General features: G+C 43.3%; 2 protein-coding genes across 2 annotated transcripts in view; both read right to left on the bottom strand.

Moving 5' to 3' along the window:
• LOC117430279 (protein phosphatase 1E-like) overlaps positions 1-15,247 on the bottom strand; it is a 37,686-nt gene extending 22,439 nt beyond the window's left edge. Inside the window, exon 1 of the mRNA XM_059001386.1 lies at positions 14,578-15,247. Within this exon, the coding sequence (XP_058857369.1) occupies positions 14,578-14,759 (182 nt within the window). The 5' untranslated portion in view covers positions 14,760-15,247. The remainder of the gene's footprint in view (positions 1-14,577) is intronic.
• A 3,450-nt stretch (positions 15,248-18,697) lies between these two features.
• LOC117429398 (DNA repair protein RAD51 homolog 3-like) lies at positions 18,698-24,682 on the bottom strand. Its single transcript, XM_034048824.3, has 10 exons — positions 24,593-24,682; positions 24,378-24,495; positions 23,767-24,004; positions 23,384-23,541; positions 22,947-23,080; positions 22,351-22,482; positions 22,128-22,194; positions 21,683-21,743; positions 20,229-20,289; positions 18,698-19,115 (listed from the first exon to the last, which is right to left on the bottom strand). Exons 1-10 carry the CDS (start codon positions 24,593-24,595, stop codon positions 18,990-18,992), a joined length of 1,098 nt encoding a protein of 365 aa, XP_033904715.3. The 5' UTR covers positions 24,596-24,682; the 3' UTR covers positions 18,698-18,989.
• Positions 24,683-24,974: the final 292 nt, after the last annotated feature.

Raw genomic sequence — 24,974 nt, 5'->3', positions numbered from 1 at the left:
TTAAGGCCCCTGTATTTATACTACTATTTATATTACTGGAAAGTTCTAGAAAGTTCTAGAAGTTACTCCAAGTTTACTCAGCACTGAATCTATCTGGAATGTTCTGGAAAATAGGTAAATTTCAAAATATCACTGTCCTGGTCACAAAAGCAAAGTTTGTGGGGAATAATAGCCATTTTCTATACTTTTGAGGCATAAGCAATTAGGAAATAACACTTACTACCCAGGAACCAAAAAAAAATAAAAAATTGTTACACGGTGTAATTAACAACTAGTTAACCCCTCGGCCAGAGTATAAGAAGCGGCAGCTGTCCGTTCTGCAGTGGTTGAGTGTGGAGAGTATGGGAGAGCGGAGAGAGAGCGCGCAGAATACAACAAAACAATTGCTATATTTAAAAAAGTATACTTGTTTCTATTTGTTTGGCCATCGCGCCTTTTTGTTTTCTGTTTTGAGTGCCATAGCATTCAGCTTCACCCGCCCATCCATTGTTTGGTTTCAGTTACTTCCTGGTCCGTGACGTCATCAACCTCACCACTGCGAGCCAGCCCTGTGACAGGGAGCCATCAAATACATTACCCTGCCTTCTCGTACTGCAGTCTGCTGTATTTGGATTGTATTCAGTTATATTAATGAGGGGAGCAATACATCACCCCTGGTTGAAAACACTAGCAGGATAAATAAACAGTTTAAAGGGCGATTGGGGTATTTAGAGCTGTCACTATGTTCATTCAAATAGACTCCCTCAATCTGCATTGATTTGAAATACACATTCAAGGAACTGGCTGTAAAAGCAATATTTGGGGTGTGTGTTAAAATGGAGGTCAGCAGAGGTACCCTACAGTCATCCTGTTAATAAAAGCTACGCTCACCCTGGTTGCTCTCTCTGGAGTAAAGGCATCCACAGATCAAAGGATTTCACAGTGCTCCTCTGTATATTAATTCTGTGCAAATGTGTGCACTTAGACTTTGTGTAATTAAGCTTGTATCTGCATGCATGCTTTAATATGTGGTTATACAGTAACTGTCATCCTATTTGGCCCTGGCACAGCAAATAATCTTGTTAAATAAATAATATACAAATTAGAAACACTGGACCATACACTGTAGGGCCATCAAGGGCATCTGCTAAGTCTGTACGGTGTGTGAATTGTCCTCGAGGTAAACATGACCGTAACCCGGGGTTACAACTGGGGGTGGAGACCTCGAGCAGTCTGTTCTCGAGTGACTGTCCCTCATAAAACATCCGCAGTGTCTTGGAGACGGAGGCACTTTCAACCGAGAGCCTCCCCTTAGCCCTCCGCCAGTCTGTCCCAGCTGTTGTTTTGGAAGTGGCTTTCAACAGGGAGATGCAGCTTCTTTATATAACAGCGTTAAGGTTTATTTTGCTTGTCAAAGGTGTCCTGTTGCGTGCATTCTCTCTCAATCGCCATTGCTGTGTCTGCTTAGGACATTATTTACCATGCTTGCAATCTACACCAGAAAATGCGGCTTTTTTTTCACCCACCTTGAAAAGCTGAATGCATGAGGTGGAGTGGTTTGAAAAATGGCCACTAGGGGCGTGTAACCGGGGTGTGTAAATGGAGCATCTCTATACAAAACTGTTGTTTCAAAGGGGACGGAACCACCTCACTTCAGAAATTGTAAATGTTTTTTTTGTTGTTGTTGAAGTCACAATACTAAATGACTGAGAACACAAGTAACAAGATATTAAACAGGCAAGCAAATTCATATTAGACCATTTTTAGATAACATAAAGTATCCAGCAGTGTGGAGTAGTGGTTAGGGCTCTGGACTCTTGACCGGAGGGTCATGGGTTCAATCCCAGGTGGGGGACACTGCTGCTGTACCCTTGAGCAAGGTACTTTACCTAGATTGCTCCAGTAAAAACCCAACTGTATAAATGGGTAATTATATGTAAAAATAATGTGATATCTTATAAAAGTTGTAAGTCGCCCTGGATAAGGGCGTCTGCTAAGAAATAAATAATAATAATTTAAGAATGTAAGGTAGTACAGAACACAGTAAGAATTGGGAAAGGAGTGATAATGTGATAATGCACTGGGCTTTACTGCAGGTATGAAACAGCAGTATTAAAATATAGTATTAAATATGCATTGGTTCACAAATGGCTTTGCATTGCTGCTGCGTGGCCATGGCAGTGTAATGCTATATGTTGAAATAGTGCACTCAGGCAGGCCTGTTTGAAAAGCTGCAGAAAGCCCCCTCTTTAGCCTCCAGAAAGCAGCTTAGATCACAGGGCTGGATAAAGCTGGCAGCCTGCATCAGATGCATGACAGGCACATGGGCTCTCTGCCAGTCTGCTGCATGCCCATGGCTCAGTGAGGGACACATCTTATTGAAGGAGTCAAACAGGAGGAGCAGGAGAGGATGCAGCTATATTGTCATGGCCTGGGGTCTTCATAAGCATATACACATTTCTATAAAGAAAACACACTCAAAATGCACCGCATGTGGCACTGAGCTCTGAGGGTGTCACGCTTTAAATGTGTCTGCATTTCAGTTTAATTCATTACTACTGCTGCATGTGTAGCCGTGCACAAAGCGTTTCAACGTAACTCGAGAGATAGCAGCCACTAAATTCATTCAGCATGTAATTCATTTGCTTTGTTGTTGAACTGTTTATTTTAGCCTGCTCTGTGTCACTCACTCTTTATGTGCCCCACAGTTAGGACAGAGCCCTGCCTGCACATGCTTGTGCACAGAGAGCAGGGCTGAGCCAGTGGAAGTGGATCTCATGCACACGGAGGGGGATCACAGACCGGATGGAAGGGAGAGGCCTGCAGCTGTTTTACAACATTTGCCTATGAGGCATCAATAACCAAATAGCAAAGCTGCAAGAAAAATGAGAGGATGGGGAGGTACAAATGATTTGACATTGGTGACAGCTGATCACTGAAAAAGTCAGATTGCAATAGTTTTCTCAGGCAGTTGTTTTAAGACCGCCAGCAATGATGGATTTGTTACTGTCCAGTTGTCTTTTTTTATAGTAAATGCTTTGTAAACCTGACCCACTGGCTCCTGGTGAGGGGTACAGCGCTGCTTTCTGTCCCGCGCCATTTCCTTGTTTTATGAAGCAAACTTCCAGACAGCCATGGACCCCCCTTCTGCATGAGCAAACACAGCAGACACAGAGGTGTAGTTTGATACCCTTCTCTAGTCTATAAATGCTGCAAAGCGTCTCCCCTGGCTTCACTGCTTTTGTTCCATCAGGCGGGAGAGTTTGTGATGTGGAGCCCCAAGCAGCTCTCAGTGCCCTGCCAGTGAGGCTGAAGGCTCTGCTGCTCCCCATGAGACTCCTCCGATGCAGCTCTGCCGTTCTCACCTGTGTCTGGCTGCTGTCGAGGAGGTCAGACTGCTCACTGGAAACCCTGCTTTACTCACAAAATACATCTTTTACACCTGCTTTACAAAAACACACACGCACCGCTTTGAACTCTCTCCGAGGAACAGAACCACTCAGGAGCTCGGTGTTGCACTGAGGCGATTCGTTGTTTGGGGGAACTGGCTCCCTGCCAGCGACTCTTTATAAAACTCAAAAGGGCGGAACAGAAAAAGAAAATCTTTTTTTTATGAAAGCAGCAGGGCTGTGAGCCTGATGTCCCAGTAAATATTGAATGTCATTTAGGAGAGCACACAGCTAACTGGGCCCTGCTTTCACAGTCTGAGTTGGGATGGATCACCTTTAGGTCACACAGTTAGTGAGTCAGCAGCAGAACTGTGAGATTCAGATCCAGGTAGATGTTAATGGGGTTCAATCCCACAATCTTCCGGTCTCTCTAGTTCTTATTAATAGAGGACACTTTCTCTCTTCTCTCATGACTGTTGATAATTCAGGCATCTCTCGACCCATGCCCTTGGCGATGTCGAGATACATAAATCACTCTCAAGTGCCTCATTTAACCCCTTTTACAAGGCTCGAAAAAGAGCATAACTGAAAGGGGAGTTAATTGATTCCCACACACCTTTCTCAAGTGCTTTTGTAATCACGGCGATTTAACAGCGACACATCAGCATCTGAAACCGGCGGATCGTGTTTTCAAAAAGAAAACCACAAGCTGCCGTGCCAGCGGAGCCTTGCAGTTTGGAGAGTGCTGACTGTGTTTGTAGAAGCATGCCGAGCTCAGTCCTGATTCGGTACACCACACCTGTCAAGCAATCTCCAGAGAGCCACGCTTCAGCACACAAGTCTGATCATTCCTTCTCTTGATTTCTAGCACTGGGATAGAAGGGACTCGTATGACAAGCAACTCCTCTGCAACTGCAGTGCTTCAGTAAAGTATTGTATTATTGTATTGTTATTATATTGTGTTGGACCCACAGGCACAAAGTGAATAAACTAAACTCAAAGGAAAGGATAGAGCCACTTCATAAGGTATAACTAAATGAAATGTGCTGACACTCTTGTAAAATCAAACTATTTAATGAAACGTATTTCATTAAATACTATGAAAATATAACTATTTTATAGACACAGCATGTCATGTGGTAACACATAAGGCTTTGGGCAGTTAGCTTTTAGTTAGTTGGCTGTATATAGGACAGAAGCAAAGATGAAGTCGGGTTTGAAAGGGGTAGGATAGAGGGAGCATCTAAATTCTGACACTTTTCAGATTGTTCCAATAAGACCGATGATATAAAATCTTACATATAAGAGGGAATTTTTTATAATATTTATAAACAGGCGGCCAAAACATAGTACAGCTTAAAAAGGTGGGTAAATCGCCTTCTCACGCTAAAAAGCAGCGCAAACTGGCCTAAAACTAAGGAAACAAGTCTGAAAGCCTTACCTTATGTTCACGAGACTTCAGCAGTGAAGAATCCTGTTTGTGACGTAATCTCGTGCAGTTTTCTACTATAACTACAGGCTGTACCAAGCAATTCTTTATTAAAAACTGAGATCTGCTGGAAGTAGTCCTGGCAAGCTCTTTGACCAAACATCAGTATTGCAATGCATGCTGGTAAATGCATGACTCAACATGCCCATTTTCTGTTGCTTTGAAGCAAAGGAGGAGAATTAGCTACACAGATTAGGGTGGGCAGCTGCTGGTTTATTTGACAGTCTGTGCTCTCTTATGAAACGAACATGCACAGCATGCCTTCAGTGCAGTCTGGAAAGTCAGACGGGTCGACTGGAACATGTTCCAAACTGAGAAGGTGAATCTCCACGTCAATGAGTGTTCTTATGCAATTTATAAGCCCTTATGTAAATGTAACAACTTTGCAAGAGGGAATCTGTGACAGGGCTCACTATAGTTTAATGTCAGGCACTGGGCTGTGCCACTAAAGAAACCTTGATGATCTTTTTATTTGGCAGACATTATTTGTACTTTGACCAGAATAAATAAAAATGAATGCAAAGTTAAAGAAATAAAAACTGCTTACAAAGACACCTTTGATGGACATCACTATTCGCAAAACAAAGTCTGGCAGTGGGAGGGAGATTTTTTTCACTTTCATGAGATGTGGCCATGAGGGTGAGGAAGCTGTCAATAGTGCTGACAGGTCCTTTGAACCCTGTGTCAGTCACTGGTTTCGATCACAAGGTCAATGTGTTTAGGGACCTCAGCTTAGTCGTGTGGAATTTCAGTAGTAGAATTCAGGACAGGTGGCATTGGGCACCATTGCTGGCAGTCTCAGAATGAGAGGCCAAGGATTTGGATGGGTATGGGGGACTGAACTGCTCCCTCACCCCCTTCCAGGCTGGTCCCTCCAGAACAGTCTTGAGGCATGCTCCCAGGGCAGTGTTGGGGAAGCTCACATTGTTACAGCCTGTGCTATACTCACCGTGGATAAATATACCTTATAATGTGGCTATGAATCAATAATGTTTAGTGTTGATCCAGTGCCTTTATAAAATATCTGCAGTCACTGGACAAAAAACTTACGTATTGAATTTACGTATTGTAAGTCTATAAAAACCCACTGTTTCCAATCAGTGCTGTCCATACCTGTGCTATAAATCACTGCTCACAATCTAGCGCTGCTGACGTTCAGTAGACTATATATACCTGCCCTTTCTGAGCTGCAGGGAGGGATTCTTTTAGCAACCAAATTCAAGACTTTTCCTTCTCTTTATAATTGCTGCTGTAAGGAAGGTCTAGGTGTGCTTACAGGACACTGCGTGCTGTAACTGTAGTCAAGAGGTATTATTAGAATGGTTACATTTCTTATTTCCAAACACAAAAATATGAGAAGGGCATACATCCAATTGCAATGTATACCTGTTTAAATTCTGCATCGTTTAAAGGTGTTTGATAATACCAAAATGAAGATCATACGCTTGAATTGCTAAAAGTGTGTGTGTGTGTGTGTGTGTGTGTGTGTGTGTGTGTGTGTGTGCGTGCGTGCTTGTGCATGTGTTTGCGTAGGAGCTGGGATCAATCCAGCTGGTTTGGTTAATCTGCTTTTGCCACTGCCTGTTTTCTGGTGGGTGTTGATCACAGGAAAATCTGGATATTTGAGGTATAAAGAAATATAGCTTAATAGTGTGAAAATCTTATACCAGCCCTACTGATATCAATGGCTTCTGCATCACTTTAAACTACTGAAACTTCCATTTCAAAGGGTTACTGCCCAGCAGAAACTAAAGAGGTTTCCAAAAGGAAGACCGAAGGAAGTGTTGCTGTTGTGTTTCTCAGAGCTGAAGCTTTGTTCCATACACAGCGCAACAACCTTTGCTTTTAGGAAGACACGACAGGGCTCTTCTTTAAGTACAAGCTCATTTGTTTACACTGTGGAGACATGGATGGTTGCTTTGCATTCTGTATCAGATTATCTGCAATGGCAACACTACAGTAGCAATACATTTGCTCTGTACTGAAGGGCAATGGTAGCAAAGGGGCAGACACAATGGTATGATCAATGAGTAGAACTGTTCCATTGCAGTCCAGTGCCACGATACCTTACCAGACAGTTTACTATTGCAGCACTTCCTAGTCCCAAATCCATTGGGTTGCCATTGCAGTACTTTCACAGTCTGTACAATAACATCTTGCACCGTCTCCATCTAGGTAAATGAATGTGGGCTCTCGTTTCTGAAGATGTAACCTTCATTTGTCCAATGTTACCAAGCTACTGAACCCAGGAGACAGGGCCGAAGCTCCCGCTGTCTTTCCTCTCCACCCCTGAGGGAACGCAATGCACACACCCTGAGGCTTAAGGAGGAACGAAACCCATACAACATGACACGCATGTTGAAAGCACACTTAAATAAAGCAAAGTAAAAACTTTGTGAAGGCCAAAGAAATACAAAATAATATGGTAAAGCATGTTAGCTGTATGAACTAACCCATCTACACACACTGAACCTAGACTTGAGGCTACTGATACAGTATCAATCAGCAATGTGACCTGTGACTGTCTCAGACAAGCCCCTAACGACATGATTTGTGTCCTGCCTGCCTCCCTGCTAACACTACGAGGCCAGTCAAGGATGGAGCCATTTGCACTCAATGCAATTACTAAAGCCACTGCTGGTAGCATCCACTCAATCATTTCTATTCAATTACCTGGAGAGCGCTCCCCTTTCTCAATACAAGGTAGACCTCTCTGAAGCAAAGGAGAAAGTATTGCAAGCCCTTTTGAGTTACATTTTCACTGCTGCATGATGCTGTGAAGTCCCACTGCCCTTGCAGCTACTGCACCAAAAATATCAGGGCATGGAAATGTGGAGACAGTTCCTGCAGGTATGACAATTCTGAGCTGGTCCCTTAGGAAGCTAGGGTATACAGACACTCTGTAATGACTGAATCGTGAAGCAGTCCCTTTAGGGAACCAAACTGTGCAATAACTGTGAGGTGTTACAATTAAAGAGAGACAGGGGAAACCAAGCTTCTGTATGCAAGTCTGCAAGTAGTGCTGTTGGTTTTGAAGATAGTCCCTGATGGATCCAGACTGTGCAGGTAATGCAAATTAGTTTGGAGATAGTCCCTGATGGATCCAGACTGTGCAGGTAATGCAAATTAGTTTGGAGATAGTCCCTGATGGATCCAGACTGTGCAGGTAATGCAAATTAGTTTGGAGATAGTCCCTGATGGATCCAGACTGTACAGGTAATGCAAATGAATAGTCCCTGAGCTGCCTTAGTTGAGTGCCTGAGGCCTGTTTTTCCCCTGCTCTTTCTGTGGTAGGCAGAGAGGAGAGGTCGAGAGAGAATAATTCATCACAGACTTGAACAGCATCCTTTGGGCAGGGGGTGGAGGTGTACAGGCTCGTAATGTTCTCAATGCTCAGTTCACGATACCGAAATTAGAGTATCCTGGACCTCCAGCATGGTGTTTCTTTTGTTCTGTATTTTACAGAATTTAAAATATTTTTCACACATATTGTGGTCATTTGTAGCGGTATGGGGGGCTGTGAGAATTGAGCCGGGCGCTCAGACTATGTACCACGTGCTACAGTGCAAGCTCACTGGAAGGGGCTACAGCTGGGTGTTCAGCCGGGTGACACTAATTGGCAGTGCCAGGTAGGACTGTGTAACAGAGCCACACTCTGCTACCTCACTCCCATTCTGCCAGGGGATGCCTTGCACTCACAGCGGGCAGGAAGACGAACCGACTCCCTGGGACTGACTGCCAATGTCTGGAACAGGCTCACAAGTTCAATCTGTAGTATTTCATCATCTTTTTTTCCTAGGCAATCATGCTTTACCAGAACCCGCCACACTTTACCACACTTTCCAATGCTTTATTATGCTTTACTTCACTTAGATAGCTTTACTTGTGTTCGTTTTGTAATGAAATCTAAAAACAAAATTTCATATAAAAATGCTGGCCTGTTTGTTTTCATTGAAAGAAATACGATAGTATCCTGCCAGATATTACAGGCGGTGTTGTTGCTGCATTGTGTGTGGATTAGAGTCAATAATTCATTGAAGAATTCTAGAGTTTCCAATGCATTCAGCGGGGTTCCTGGGAATTCTATAATGAAATCGAATGGACTGTAACAGTGATGTATCTAATTGCCTTCATGCTACACAAACCCATACAGCACCCTGCCTGCCATTAACATTTCATTGTTTAACTACTGTTCGAAAGGGAAACTATGTGTATATGCAACACTGATATGTTTAGCAGCTGAATGCAATTGTTTATCTGTCACTGTTGATAGACTAGCCTATCAGGGTAGCTGACTGAATCTTCATGGTCAGTTACACTGCCTTATCATAGCTGACTGAAGAGAGCCGGATAACTCCATTGGAGACCAGCAGTACTTGGTTTTAAAATGTGTATCAGATGTTCTCTCCTCCCTTTTAATGCAGCTGTACATTTCTCAATTTTGATTGAACAGAATCATATTTAAATTCGGATTTTGACCTTTTTCAGTTCAGCTATTCATCTGCATATTTCGATAGGTAAGTCAGAGGGTATCCCAGTGGCTCTCCTAGTAAGAGTCCTGCAGTGTGACGTGCAGGGTGAGCAGCGAAGCAGAGGCATGATGAATACTGATTGCTTTAGTGTGAGCACACAGATATTGGATGTTCACCTCCTAGCGCTTCAGAAACCCCTGCTGGGTCAGACACCCCGTGATTCTAGGTGCAATCTTGCCATGTTTGGCTCCGCCCCCAGGTTTCAGTAGCTTGGTAACATGTGCTGCTTAGGTTCAGCAATTGGCCTGATAGTGGAACAGATGTCACCCACTGACCTTCAGTTCTCTCGCGTGGTAGAGGGTTGCAGCGGTGATGAAACATACCTTAATTTATGGAAGTGTTATGGCAGGTGTGTCTAATCTTTGGACACAGTATTAACCACTGCTGGGTTAAACTGGTTGTCGCATCCTGGGTTGTGCAAATCTAGATTGTATTAATTTGTCTCATTAACCAGTATCATGTTCAGATGACTGATTGATTGTATTGAGGATTGATTGATATGACACCCTGCGTTTTGCATAGTGATATCTCACCTGTCTAAAATGAGCTGTATTAACAGGATGGTCTATGATCCAGTTTCCAGACCTTGTTAAATCAAACCCAGCTCTCTTCTGAGAATAGCCTTGGGCTGCTCTCTCTGAATTGCTGGGACGTGCCACAGAATACAAAAGGAGATGTTACAAATCCCATGCAGCTTGCAGCAAGGCTTGCCAGTACATTCCCCCTGTCCTTGACACCTCTGTGCTACAGCGCCTCCCACTCATCCTGTGCTGCTCCCTCTGATCTATGTCAAGTGACCTTCTTTCCTCCTTCATTTCATCCTTTTTCTATGGGGTGATAACCAAGGCTTTGCAAATCAATTTTCTCACCTCTTATTACAGGCGCTCAATCACTGCTGGTCCCCCGGGTCTTAAATCTGTTGGCTGTTTGCACGTTTTTTATTTTTTTATAGTTTTATTTGGTACATGCAGATTTCAAATACAACGCTATATATGAAAAGTTAGAGCTGGTACCTAATCACTTCCTGCTTTGTGATATCGAACCAGGAACCCGCAGTTTACTGATTTTTGTATCTACTGTAAAGGGGTTGGATTTGAAATATCTTGAGTTACTAGTTTCTTTTAGTGTTTCTAGATATCTTACAATTTACTGTTGCATAGTCACGGTTGAGAAATTAACAAAACAAGTAAAGAACCAAAGGACTAGTGATACAGTTGATAACGGCAACAAGAAAAGGGAAGAACAAATATTTGAAAGCTTTGGCTGCTTCTCGACTGGGGTTCGGGCATTTCTTTTCACAATGGCAATGCCAGCTGATATTCAATGGCAATGCAGTGGTTCTGTGCCAAGGGGTGATGGTCGCACAAGAGCTGCTGCAAGGGTAGGGCGAGCCTGGTAGAGTGGTGCCACAGTGGTGCCACGCTCACAATGGTATGACAGATGTGTGAACAACCAAAACACGCTGTCTAGTCATCCACTGCAGTAACATTTTAATGTTGTGGTTTGCTAATTCTTCTGCCCATGGTTTCTTAAGATTATTATATATTATAATGGTATTCTTTTAGAAGTGCATTCAGTGAATTGTAAAAAAAAAAAAAGTTGATTCCACTACTGTGGAAAAGGTGTTGAAATTAGCCACAGGGGGTTGTGCGACAGCAAAGACAGCAAACGTCTGCACTGTGACTACACTCCCTCCCACACACTCACACACTCATGCGCACACACACGCACACACACACGCACGCACATACACACTGAACATTAAGAACAAGGGGGATCCCCACATCTGTCTCTAGGTTATTATTAGACTGCATCTCAAAGGCAGAATAATCAGATGAAAGGAGACAAAAATCATTAACCCCTGGAGGAACAGGTCTGAAGTCATACAGAGGACACAAAGTAAAAAAAAAAAACCAAACCCACGACAGTCCATTTAAAAGCATGCATTTAAACAGCATGTGATCCCAGGGGAGCTAATGTACCAAAGCAAGGCTCCGGTTTTATTATTTATGTGAGGGCTTTGACTCATTGTGTATTGCTAGCTTTGAAAACATAATGGTTCTATTTTAATCACACATAAAATAGAAATGGGCCCATTTTAAAACTAAGATCACATAGTACTGTTCCTAAAATGATGACAAATTAGAAACAGAATCTAACGTGTAATGTGTTGTTGTTCTTGCGATGAAAAATCGTTCGTTTTTGTACAAGCATTGTACAGAAGAATCTTTATTACCTTCCTTTCACTATGCTTTAATACATTTCACTATGCTTTTACTATAGGAACCTTTTTAAAAGGTTAGCCTTGAATAATGACGCTGAACGATGATCCACGAGGTGGATTTATCAGGATTTTCAGCTACGTTTTGTTTGTAATATTAAAAGAATCCTGATATATATATATGGAATGGTAAAGACCATCCCTTTTGCTTCCCATTGTTTGTTGTAATCGGTGAAATGAGTCACAATGGCAATATTATTTATAGTAATGACTCTTACCATCTGTCCTTACCATCTTCAGTGCAGTGCAATGGTTAAGGGACTAAGAGACAATACTACAAGAAGGTTTGCTGAACTGTTTGCATCAGAGGCTTTGTGGGTTGCATGCATATTCATATTCATTATATATATAGTGTGTGTGTGTGTGTGTGTGTGTGTGTGTGTGTGTGTGTGAGAGAGAGAGAGAGAGAGAGAGAGGAGAGAATGCTATAGTCAGTGTTACCAGACAGTCCATAAATCCAAAATAAGCATGGTGGCTTGACTTAGTCAGTAGGAATTTGCATAACAGCCAAGCTGCAGGCTTGTGCAACACCCGTCCCTTTGTACCGGGGAGGAGATCCCAGCCCTGATATCAGCCTCAGGTCTCTCTCTGTCTGTCTCTCTGTCTGTCTCTCTGTCTCTCTGTCTCTCTCTCTCTCTCTCTCTCTCTCTCTCTCTCTCTCTCTCTCTCTCTCTCTCGCAGTTGCTTGTTTGCAAACACTTATTATGCAGATGTGTGACAAAAACATTTCTATTCAATTGGTTTGAGCTACATGCACCTATTCTAGTGCCACTGTAAATGCTAATTAAAAATGAATTTCTAAATGATAGGAACGGCGTGCTTCGGATGAGACCTAAAAACCGAGGTCCTATTGTAAGTGACTCTGCAGCAGCAGTTGATGCATAGCTCACCCCCTAGTCTGTAATTCGCTTTGGATAAAAGCGTCTGCTAAATGACAAATTAATAATAATAATAATAATAATAATAATAATAATAATAATAATAATAATAATAATAATAATAATAATAATAATAAAGTTTGTATCGAAATGTCCAATATCATGTGCATTATCAGTCTGGCTAGAGGGTGGAAAATTGGAGAAGTGTGAAGGTAGCTAAACTTTCATTTTCCAGGTAAAAGCTAATTTGCATTGCAGTCTCTTTTTTATGGCCCTGTACGCATAACCACATTCACACAAACACAGCAGCACTCAGAGACGACCTTGCTTGCTTCGGGAATGTCAAGCAGTAGCTAATGTTTTGAGGTTACACCAGGTCTAAAAATCCAGGAGCTTAGGGGCCTATGCAGGGGCACCCCGCGGCTGTCAACATGTATATTCAATAATATTCAATAATAGGAAAATAGGAATGACATGTAACATATCAGTACTGAATATTTTAGTGGTTCCTACCCGCATTTTAAAATGCCCCACAATAAACAGCGTCCCCGCGATCACAATCGAGACACTATTGGCGAGATGCACTATATTATACAGCTGTGTGCCGCTGCTGCTGGATCCATATCCTAATAGAGCGCTCACTCTCACTCTCTCTTGTCTATTTATTGCCTACCGACCTCCCCCTATCTGCCCGTTGATTTATGTTAAGTAGCGAGGAAACACAAGAGTGACGTACTTTCTTAAACGCGCAACCATCCCACGAGCACTCAGCGAGGCTATTTATTGTATTAAATACCTTTGCACACCGATAGACTGACGTGAATTCGATATACAATTTGCAAGCGCATCCTGGGGGCTCATGCCGGCAGGTTGCAACGTTAAACACCCACAGTATACAGGCTATTATTATACAGGTTTAAACGTAGCTTTGTCTTAGGTGATAAAGTGCTTAGTGCATATCAAAACCATCCTAAATATCCAGTAACCACAGCGACAAAAATGAAGCTATACCCACTGGCGCGCGCCTTTCCGTGGACTGGGGCGTAATAACGCATAACATTTAAAAAAAAAAAAAAAAAAAAACAGAAGCAAATTGATATAATGCACTGTGATGCAGTAGTGTGTAAGGACAAAAAGGTATAGGATTGCACCAAATACAGCGACCCTCTCTGGGTGTTTAAATCGGGTGTTTTAAATCGTCCCGACTGTGCTTCGCTTCACCCGACCCCATTACTGTAGCGGCCGGCTGCTGAGAATAAAGGACTGTAGCATCGCCGATCTAGTAGAGATCTGATTAGAAAATGTAATTCCCACAATACATGCATCGTTTATTCATTCATTCATTCATTCATTCAAATACACATTGAAGCGGGTGTTACTATTACGTTGCCAGTTTCACTGAAAACACAAGCAGCCTAAGAGAATATCAAGGTATTGAAAACACGGTAAAGCAAGGTCATCTAAACTGAAATCTCAAAGCATGTTGGCACCCTTTTGCCTTTATAATAATACGTCTTTAAATGTCGAGAGAACGGCGCACAAGTGTGTAAATCCGCAGATCTGTTGCAGCATTAAATACCACAATACTGCTCGACCGTATTCATAAGCGCGTATATGGGGGTGGTGCTGGAACCCATTCAAAATATTTAACGGAAAGTATAAAGATAACGTCGGTATAAATATAGAGGCAGGTTGTACATGGTTTAGGAGTGCATCTCTACGGTGAGAAAATGCTACTTTCAAATTGCCAGCTATATATAGCAACCCAAATCTCCCATTACACCAGAGAAGAGACATCTCTAACACATACTGGGAGCAACGATAGCAATGAAATCAGCACCAACAATTATGTATTTTATTAATGCCGATATATTAATATTGTCCGCCGGTGCTATTGTAATACTCTATCACTTTTGCCCGGCTCCAGTCAAAGAAAGCGGGGCTCCGATACACCCCGCGCTCCCCCTCCCTCCCTCCCCAGAACCAGGAATCATAGAATATAACGTTAAAGATGTCGCTGGTACTTAACTATTTGCATAGGTGCTGAAGACAGAGATCCAGGCACTCCCCTTCAACCTCGTCTTCCGAGACCAGGTCCGGCAGCGGGCGCAGCGGCAGCGGCTCGTCCTCCCCGAGCGCTCCTCTCATCTCGCGGAGAAAGATCTCCAGGAACCTGCGAAAGGCTTTCTCCTCGCTGGCGGTGCCGGCCATCGCTTCTCATTCCTGGAGAGACAGACAGATCGAGCAGTGCAGGGGCACAGGGCGCTGCTGGATAGCTCCCAGTGCGCGGGGGGGCGCGCACGCGTGGTCCGGGCTCGCACAATCACAGGAGGAGAACCCTATAAGGCGGGCGCGTACACGCTGCGCTTCATCAAAGACGAGCCGCCTTTCATTCGTTCTCCAGCGGTCGGTTCTGAATAAGAATATATATAAGAAAGCGTCTCATCTCCTGCTCCCCATGAGTCATACGATCGCAGATAACAGCTGAAAGCCTAATAATTATATTGTTTCATGATCGTACGTTGTTATCTGAAATCACGACAAGCAATAAACTGAGTACAATGACAGGGGTCTGCTCCTGCCTGTATCTCACTATAATTGAGGGAGGTAGCTGTCCTATCACCTGAATGTCACCTTAACAAAAAAACATTTACCATGCTCTTATATAGGTTACGTGAAACAACACGAATGACACAGTGTAATATGATATCGATCAAAAGAAGCCAGCCGTTCCGAGGTGCTGTGCAAGACGTTTAGCTTTTAAAAAGCATCTCTCTGCCTGTTCTTCAACCGTCTTCCCTCCCGTAGATATGCACTTTCTGTGAATGTTTGGAGGTTTATTGGCCTGTAGACCGGGTGCTTTAAATATCTGAATGTAATACGTTGGTCATATACATTTTACAACAATGTACCGCTTTGCTGGCTGTATTGATAAGGATAACGTCATTCAAAAGAACAACTAAATACAAAGAACAACTAAGGACTCTAAATACAAGGAAGCCACGGCTATCAAGATGTTCACAATTACATACAAATGCAATTAAATAATGTATAAGTATCGCGACACACGTGTACTTTCTATATCCCCATATAATCCCACATTACAATCTGTGGGTCACATTCGATAAACACACACAGTAAGACACCAATGATAAAATGCTATTGACGTGGAATATTATTATTTGTTTATTTAGCAGACGCCTTTAAGGCGACTTACAGAGACTAGGGTGTGTTAACTATGCATCAGCTGCAGAGTCACTTACAACTACGTCTCACCTGAAAGACAGAGCACAAGGAGGTTAAGTGACTTGCTCAGGGTCACACAATGAGTCAGTGGCTGAGGTGGCATTTGAACCAGGGACCTCCTGGTTACAAGCCCTTTTCTTTAACCACTGGACCACACAGCCTCCCTAATACAGCATCTGCAATTGCAGACAAAAGTATTGTCAGCCTGCACTTAATATAAGAAAACATGTTAAATACAAGCACTTAGGGAACATTAGCTGCTAATTCAAATGACAAAGCCCAAAATACACAACTTCAAATATGTGTACTGTAGATGACCAAAGTATTTGCACCTTTATATTAAAAGTCTGTACAAAATTAATTGAACTAATTAAAATATATATTCATTAATTGAAAACCATGACACAGAAATTAGGTTAATTATAATAGTCAATAACCAGAAAAAGAGGTCATTATTTCCAAAATCTGTTGAGAAGAACGTTTTGGTAACACAGCACATGACGGTCAAGACAAAGTAGTTGGATTCTCGCTGGACAAAAGCATTCTACTGTTCTGTAGCAAACTACAACAAAGGAAATGACTACAGAATGGGATGGAAGAAATATGAAACACCAAAATCCACTATCAGAGCAATAATACAGAAGTACCACAGAACAAACTCAACTGAAACGCTTGAAAGAAGTGGACAATCTTGTCCTTCATTTGTTACCTTGAATTATGTTTTATGATGCCAATGCTTTTTGTCTGCAACTGTATAACATTTTACAGTAGACTATAGAGCTGCTACATTCTGCATTAACTTGCATGGTAATGACGGCCTTCGAAAACCACTTTAAATCCTGACAATGGATCACGTGTTTTAGCAAGCTTTATAATATTAATTATTTTCTAAAGAAAACTGCAGCAAAAGCCTTGCAATTTAAATTCCTGTTACAATACAAACACAATATGGGCCTGTTGTACACTGAATGCCTTTGGGGATTGAGTCGTCTTGATTGTGGCATTTAAAAGCAGCGCAGTTTTCAATATATAGGACAGCCACTTCTACCATTCTAAAAATATCAGCGCAGTACACTGGAGTGCGGAACAATTAACTTTTTCACTACTGTTTTTATTATTATTTTTTGGCATTAGTTTGGTATTCACAAAGTTATGTACAGAATGCAAACGAAAGCATTAAGACTAATTTCTAGTTTATGATGCACAGCTTATTTTCAGTATCCCAAAATCAATATTCAGATCACATGGAGCTGGCTGTCCTGTCTAGTTGAGAGAGTAAGCAGCTTCACATTTCACTTTTATATATTTGATTTACTGTCCCCACTTTCCCCTTTGTATGATGTTTGCATTCATTGTGAGCATTCCCTGATGCACAGTACTGGGTTTGCTTTGTAAGTCTGCATTGAGGTGTTTTCACCCGAGTTCAGGAGCTGTTCTTTAGTTCCAGTAGGAATAAGAACATGGGCCAGAGTTTGACTGCAGAATCAATGCCCATTATATTAATGTTTAAAAGCAACATAGTGATTGTGGATAATAAGACTCGGTTTGATTAATGATCCTGAAAGTCGTGACTTTCAAACTGCTGTAGATGGTAAAATCATGATTCTCTATCACTGGCAAGACCACTGAGACACAACAGGTGCTTTAGATGAGTGGCTGATCTAGAATTGATCCCATTTCAGTGCAGCACATAAAACCGCAGATGGCTTGCTTGCCAGCCCCAGTAACTCTCTAAGTAACAGCGGAGATTAATATTCTCACACTCCAGCCAGCAATCCATACCAGAGAGGAAATCAGACTCAACCATATTGGACGGCTCACTAAATTATACACGGGCGATATTTCTGTAATGGTTTACAGCTTTTTTAATTTTCTTAAAAGGCAGAATAATGATATAATGGCTGCAACTGCGCCATGCCTGCCAAGAGCAGATTCCTTCAGAGAACAAAGTGATCTCAGGGGAGCAGCACGCCCTGCTGAAGCACTCAATCAAGGGAGACCGCAGCAAGCATTTGCATCTCATTGCACATCATACGTAAACTAGTGGGTCACGCCCATCAGCGGAACACGGAACACGGAGCCACATTGTGGCTTGGAACTTGGTTTCAGGAGACTAGGTTTCAGGACACTGCATGGCACACCAGGGGAGACTTGGGGTTTGATTCAGCAAAGTTGCCTCAAACCAGGTCTCCTGGAACCAGGTTTCAAGCCACTGTTCCTGAAAAAGTGGCTTTGTGTTCCCTCAGCTTCACACCTTTAAGCAGTCGCATTGGGAGCTTCCCCACATTGCCACTATGGCGTGCCGGGTGGTCTTGCTTTGTCAGGTAGGGCTGAGAGGGTAGCCGTTCCCATGAGCACCCATTCCTTGGCAGGGAAGCTGAATCCCAACTCACTTCACAGCTGCATTCGAACCCTTGTCCTCAGAGATCAAAGGCTAGTGCTTAACCCGCTATGCCACTCCCCGCTTCTGAAGGACTGTCCAACAGGTTCAAATACAGTACTGTAGCCCAGGTGCAGGTGAAAGTTGCACAGGCTGATACAGAAAGGGTCAGCCATTCACCCATTGTCCATTACATGTCACTGCTGTAGACGGCTCTTGAGTGTATCTGAATTAAAACTGATAAATTACAAGCCCTCTCAAACAATGAAAGTGGCATTCAGCGATCTGAACAGCCAGCACAGTCAAGGACTAAACTAAATGAATTACTGTGCCCACATATTATAGAAATTTCTAATTTGACCACATGTGATTGGAAACAATACTAAGTCAGCCATCACGTAAAACATATTATGTGGACTAGAAAAATTTAATACATCTTTGAAGAGTGCGTCACCACATATATATACTATTCAAAATCTGCAATAGATGTTTGTGTGAAGAAACCAGAAACTTCCAAACCCAATCAATCCAACTGAAGCTTGTCTTCCTTTATTGAAAGTATGAGCTCAGGAATGTGCAATGGCATGATGATCCTCACAGTCAGTATCCCAGCCCGACATCTCCTCCTCATTCTCTGAATGAGACGTTGAACCTGGACTTGAATTTCAGTCCATTTATCATGCCACCGCACTATAAACTCACTTCCTGTGCAGCAGGTTTTAAGACCCCCCCTGAGAGTCAGTATAGGGCCCCACCAGTGCCAGGCGCACACTTCCCAAATCCGACAGTCATCGACCCCCACGTTTCTTTGGGGGTCACACGTCTGAGGGATCCCCCTCCTCCACCCGGGGACGCTTGCGAGAATTCAGACCTGGGGTCAGGGAAGGGTCGGCAGGGGTCACCAAGGGGTCAGGAAGCTGGACATCACGGAATCCATGTGGCTGGAAAAAAGACAAATGGCTTGAACTGTCTGCAGAATGATGCAGTGTGCCTGTGTACAGCAAGGTGGCACACAGACAGAGAGCTGATTATACAATGAATTAACATAGCGGTCTATCATTTAAATAGGACTCTTTCCATACCGAGGTTAGGAAAATGAAACCTCAAACAAAGCATGCAAGTCTCCTCACTGTGTATCTATATGTAAAAACATGTAAAACACCAGGAAGGAAGGGCAAAATGGTATTAACCACGGCAGCATTTGTATACAAAATCAGTATGATGGCTTACATTAATCACGATATACACAGGTACAGGCAGATGGGTGCCTCCATATATACACATATTCTCATTAAGGAACGTCCTAACCAAGTATCTTTCAGAGGGGACAGCATTCCTCGCTGAAGTCTGCAGTGTAGTCACAGAGGAATGCAATAAGTTCTTCTATGATGACTATGAGGACACTGTGTCTGACTGCTCTAGTAATGCAAGTTGATTTGCTAGGCTGTACTTGCAAACACTGCAGCTGTGTCCTCTACAGGGATCAGGCATACAGCTGGATTTTATTAATGTATAAATGCTTGACCAGCTACCTTGCAATACCTCATCCACTTTAACCAAAACTAGCAGAGTCAATGGGCTTGGACTCATAAGACATGCACATTGACCTAGAATAAAGAAATAATTTTGCAGGAAGTCTTTTGCATATTCATCCCCAGCATGACTGGAATAGCCTTCCTGGTGTATTCAAAGCAGCTTTTAATTATGCAGCTCAAGATGCCAGGTCAGGGACTCGAACACTGCTGCAGCGATGCTGACTCTACTGGATTATACAAGGATCACATCTTTAGAATGCCAGTGTATCACGCTGTAGAAGCCTATAGGAAAACGTACTAGAATACCATGACATCACCAGCAATGGAACTGGAATACATATTCACACAGTACCACAATGTATAGTACTGATGTGGTACTGCTCTTCAAAACAGGAGACCATGTGGTCCCATTCAATTACTGTCTCATGGCTTTATAGCTGCAGCTGTGTTAACATTGCCCCTTAACACAGAACAACTGCATTGCCATTGAGCTGCTGCCCAGCATTGCCCTGTACTCACTGTTATCTGGTAGGGCACGGTGGCCTCCCTCTGACTTGGAGACTTGTACAGTGAAGCAAACCTGTGAGAATAGGAAACGCAGAGGAGATCAGCCCGATACTCAGTGAGGGTTACACACCCTGTCCTGTCACACTGACAGTGTGAAGCAACTCAAGACTCATGGTCCCTGGTTGTATTACTACTGTTTGTGAAGCTGATGCTGGGGATCTGATAACCTGCACATTTAAACAGTGTAGCATTAAACTCAGTACTGAAGATCTGAGAGCCAGCTAATTCAATACAGTCTAGTGAGAACTTTGTACTGGGGATCTGAGAGCCAGCTAATTCAATACAGTCTAGTGAGAACTCTGTACTGGGGATCAGAGAGCCAGCTAATTCAATACAGTCTAGTGAGAACTCTGTACAGTCTGGAGATCTCAGTGCGATTTGAACTCCCTTCATTCGTCCACTTAACTACTGTATGTATTGAGGATATACATTTGTAGGTAATAAATCAGACTAAAACATCCTAAATTGTGCAGTCACAGAAAACTAATTAAAAACATGTAAAAAGAGCACGCACTAAGCTACCATTTCGATTGTTTGTCAAGCAGAAAAATGGCCTGGTTAGAGTGTTTTTTTCGGCTGATATTCATAGAGCACAGTTATTAATAGAAATGGCTTTTGCAGAACCCTCTCGTCTCTAATGCAGAGTATTTTTATAGTGCTTAAAAGGCAGTGGGGGGGGGGGGGGGGTTAAATGGTTTTGCTTAAGTGCAAGGGAGAGGGAAAAAATGTTATGCTGCAAAACCAGAAATAAACAAAAGTTAAGAGTGCTTCATGTGCTTCTACTAGTATTCTGTAACAGTTCGCTTTTTTTTTTCTCCAAAATTCAGAATCTCCCATCAGATTTTACACAAAGGTGCTGAATCTTCCCTTCGTTTCAGCTGAGCTGACGATATTCACGCTACGGATTCTTTAGCTTTATGTTTTTGTATACCCATTCTGGAGAGATTGTAAACAGGGGTTTCTTGTGATCTTGGGCCATGGAGCTTTCAACGCTGCATGGGTGTCAACAAGACTATAATAATACAAAATCACAAGCTCTCGAGAGGCCGTCAGCCACTTTAGTAAAGTCTTGAATGTCTCAAACCGCAGTGGGAGCCTTAGTTGAGAACGAGTCATTTAGCAGAGGCTTGTATCCAGAGCAAGTTACAGAGACTAGGGGGTGAATTATGCATCATCAAATGCAGCTGCAGAGTAACTTATAACAGGACCTCAGTTTTACGACTCATCCGAAGTTCCTTCCTCGCAGTTCCTATAATTTAGGAATTCATTTTTAATTAGCATTTACAGAATCATTCAGACAGTCGCCCCATACGTTGACAATGACATTAAGAGTGGGAGCTGGTGTCCTACAGCACCTCTGGGGTGTCTGAGGCAGCGATTGGGAAGGGTTTGCTGGAGACACTTACCTGTGCTTGCCCTCCCAGTGCAGGATAAGCCTCTGTGTGGCAGCATGACCCCAGCTCTCCCCTGGAGTGCAGAAAACAGCAACACATTATTAAATAAGTATGGACTCCATTCCAGGCAATGAGTTGTCCAAAATCATTATAGTTTTGCGGAGTGATGTATTACAATACGCCTCTAAAATAAACACTGAAAACCGGGATACACAGCTATACTGTGATGTGTTACTGTCCCACTTAGTCACTGCAGAGCGCCCAACCCTGCTGCCGATCAAGCCCACCCACGATGAGCATGCTGCCCTCTGGTGGTAAGAAACAACATAACCTGTAACAGGTCCCTTCATGCTATAATATTGCAGATGCACCTGCTAGAAAGGCATGTGGCACTGATATGCAGTGTCAATCATATGGAAATCAGAACACACACATTCTCCCTTTTCCAAGCTCTTACCTAAAGCTGGGACAAGCATGGACTGGTTCTGCCCAATTCGTGTTGTCATCTGATTGGTTAAGACGACCTGAGGAGGGAAGGCGCCCCCCGTTAGTGTTGATGCCAGCGAGAGTGAATTATTTTGTGCAGATGGGTTTTCCCATGCAATATAATGTATTAAAAAGTCTGTCTCGCTCCTGCCCTGGTGCAAACAGAGTCCAAGATACGTGTTAAAAGAACTCACTGCCACACTGTGTTGGCTGGCTATCTGGATGAGCTGCTGGGCCAGACCGTTGAGGAGCCGAGTTCGAAGGGACAGGTCCTCGAAACTGTGGCGGAAAGGGAAGGCGATGCTGTCAATCACCACCAAGCGCACCTGTCAGGGGACACAGCACAGCCATGCTCAACCAATCACTGCAGAGGAGAGAGTGACTGACATTCCTCACACCCAATCCCAATCCCAATCCAGCAGGACTGGGCATGCAGTGTCTTGTAATCTCTTGCAGTGATATATTTTACTAGCAGGGTGTGTGTGTTGAATGCATGAATTGTGTGTATGTTTATTAGAAGGACCGAAAGGATATCAAGCTCTGCTGGAAAACAGTTACAAAAGAAAGAACTGTTAAAGAACGATGTCACCACAGGTCAGGTATGAAGACTGCACGTATTAAACTGACTCATTGTTGTATTCTCAAAACACACTGTGTAGCTTTTTAAAAGACGTAATAACCACAGCTCAAATAAAAAGATATTGCATTTGTAATTCCCGACAGGAAACCTTTTATTAAATCACAGGCTTCTCTTTCTGCAGAGTGTCGCTCCCGGGGCACACAGGCCTACCTTGGGGTGCTGAGACAGGAAGTCTGGCAGGAGATGTGTCTGAGCCAGCAGCTCCACGTAGTCATGGCAGCGAAACAGGAAGAGCTGGGAGAGGACAGTCTCAACAGTGAAACTCTGCAGGGCTTCCCGCTGCTCTGAGAACCAAACACAGGCACAGACATCAGATGGGGACCCGGTGTGCGCCAAGCCCTTAGACAAGTTTACAGCGGTACATTTGCATAGTAATTTTGCTGTTTTCCCTGGATACTATGCATTTCCCATACATCTCTATGCTTTAAAATGCTTCTCTATGCTTTACCGTGATTTTACTAAGCTTTATTGCATGATGCAATGTTTTTACTGTGGTGAACTTTTATAAGGGAGCTTTCGAATGGGCTATAAGGTTTGGTCACCCTCAAATCCTATTGTGACTTTTGTGTCCCCCCTGATCTCTGTACCCGTGTCCTTTGTGATCAGAGTGCAGTGCTGCACAGCAGCCGTGGCCACGTCCACTGCTCTCTCCACCAGAAAGCTGCCCTCCGTGTCGATGTAGACCGCCTGCCCCCCCAGCCCCCCGAAACACCCGGGGATCTGAGCATCCACGGCCAGCTGAATACTGTGGACAGGCAGAGAGAGCCAATGCATTAAACAGCGAGACCTGCGCTTACAGACACATGTGCTAAGCAGTCTCCTACTCTTACCAGCCAGTGCAAGTGAATCACAGACACATCTTAAATAAAGAGCTACAAGTCCTTTGGTGAGCGGTTAGTTCATGGTTCACTGGATTTTCGTCTTACTTCTGTCTCTGCAGTGACCCCCCCACCCCCCCCATCTATGGTACCAGAGCTGTGTCTTGCCCACTCCTGGCGCCCCACAGATCTCAGTGGTCTTGCCCACGGGAATGCCGCCCCCTAGTGCCTGGTCGAGTGCGGAGCAGAAGGTGATGACAGTGCCCAGTGCCTGCTCCCTCTCCAGCAGCTCCAGAGCCGTCAGCCTGCTCTCTGCTGCCCCCTGCTCGGCCGGGCCCCGTCGCACCTCCTGCAGCACCTCTAGCGCCTCCTGCTGGGAGATCCCTGCTTCTGTAACACACAGGAACAGCGAGAAATATATGAGTCAAAGGCAGTATTGTGTATATGCAATGCTGTTACAGACTGTGGCTCCTGATAGTGAAATGGGTTATACAAAAAATAAGTCATGCAGTATTTTGTCATAGCAACCTACTGCATAAATATAATGCTTTGCAGTACCTCTGCAGAGTTAATACTGCAAGTGATTTCAGAAGGGAGAGCTTGAAGTAGGGAGGAAGCTAGTGTGGTAATGTAAGCAAAATGAACTATCAACAAGGCCTAGTTTCCAGTAAACCTGACTGGGAGTGCTAAACTGTGTTAGTACGTAAACACAACACACGGCACTGCCGAGACAGCAGTGCAGACTAACACAGTGCTTACCCACCTTTGCTTAGCTCGGTCGGTCTGAGGTCGCGGATGTCTTTAGCAGTCAGGAACCCAGCGCTGATCAGCCTCACTTTCACTGCAGGAGCGAAAGCAAAGCTCGCTACGTCTCTCTGCATCTTCAAACGAGCAGGCAAGAGCAAATTCAAACTTTAAATGATGAATAGCAGGTTATTAAACCGGGAATGCAACTCTGTAGTAAAAAGTGAACTGTACCATTTTTAACACAGAACTTGCTTTGCAGCCGTGCCTTCTCGGATCTCAAGTTGCCGAGCAAGGAAAACAGAGTCGACTGAATCCCGACGTTGCACATGGCAACAGGAAATACAAAGCTATCCAGAATGGACGTGACTTACGGTCCGCTAGCTCCCTCTGCTGGCTAACAACTATACTGCAAGGCTAAAGGCTCCACCGTACTAGAAATAATGTCTTCTTGAGTTCTTATATATCCTTGTAGAAAAATGTTATTTATACACCAAGTTAAAAAAAAAAAAAAAACCGTATTACTCGATTTATATATATATATATATATATATATATATATATATATATATATATATATATATATATATATATATATCATCTTCGCGTTCGGCTT

The sequence above is a fragment of the Acipenser ruthenus genome, chromosome 26, assembly GCF_902713425.1.
Source record: "Acipenser ruthenus chromosome 26, fAciRut3.2 maternal haplotype, whole genome shotgun sequence".
NCBI lineage: Eukaryota > Metazoa > Chordata > Actinopteri > Acipenseriformes > Acipenseridae > Acipenser > Acipenser ruthenus.
The sequence above is the reverse complement of the archived record's forward strand: the minus strand, read 5'-3'. Positions and strand labels throughout refer to the sequence as shown.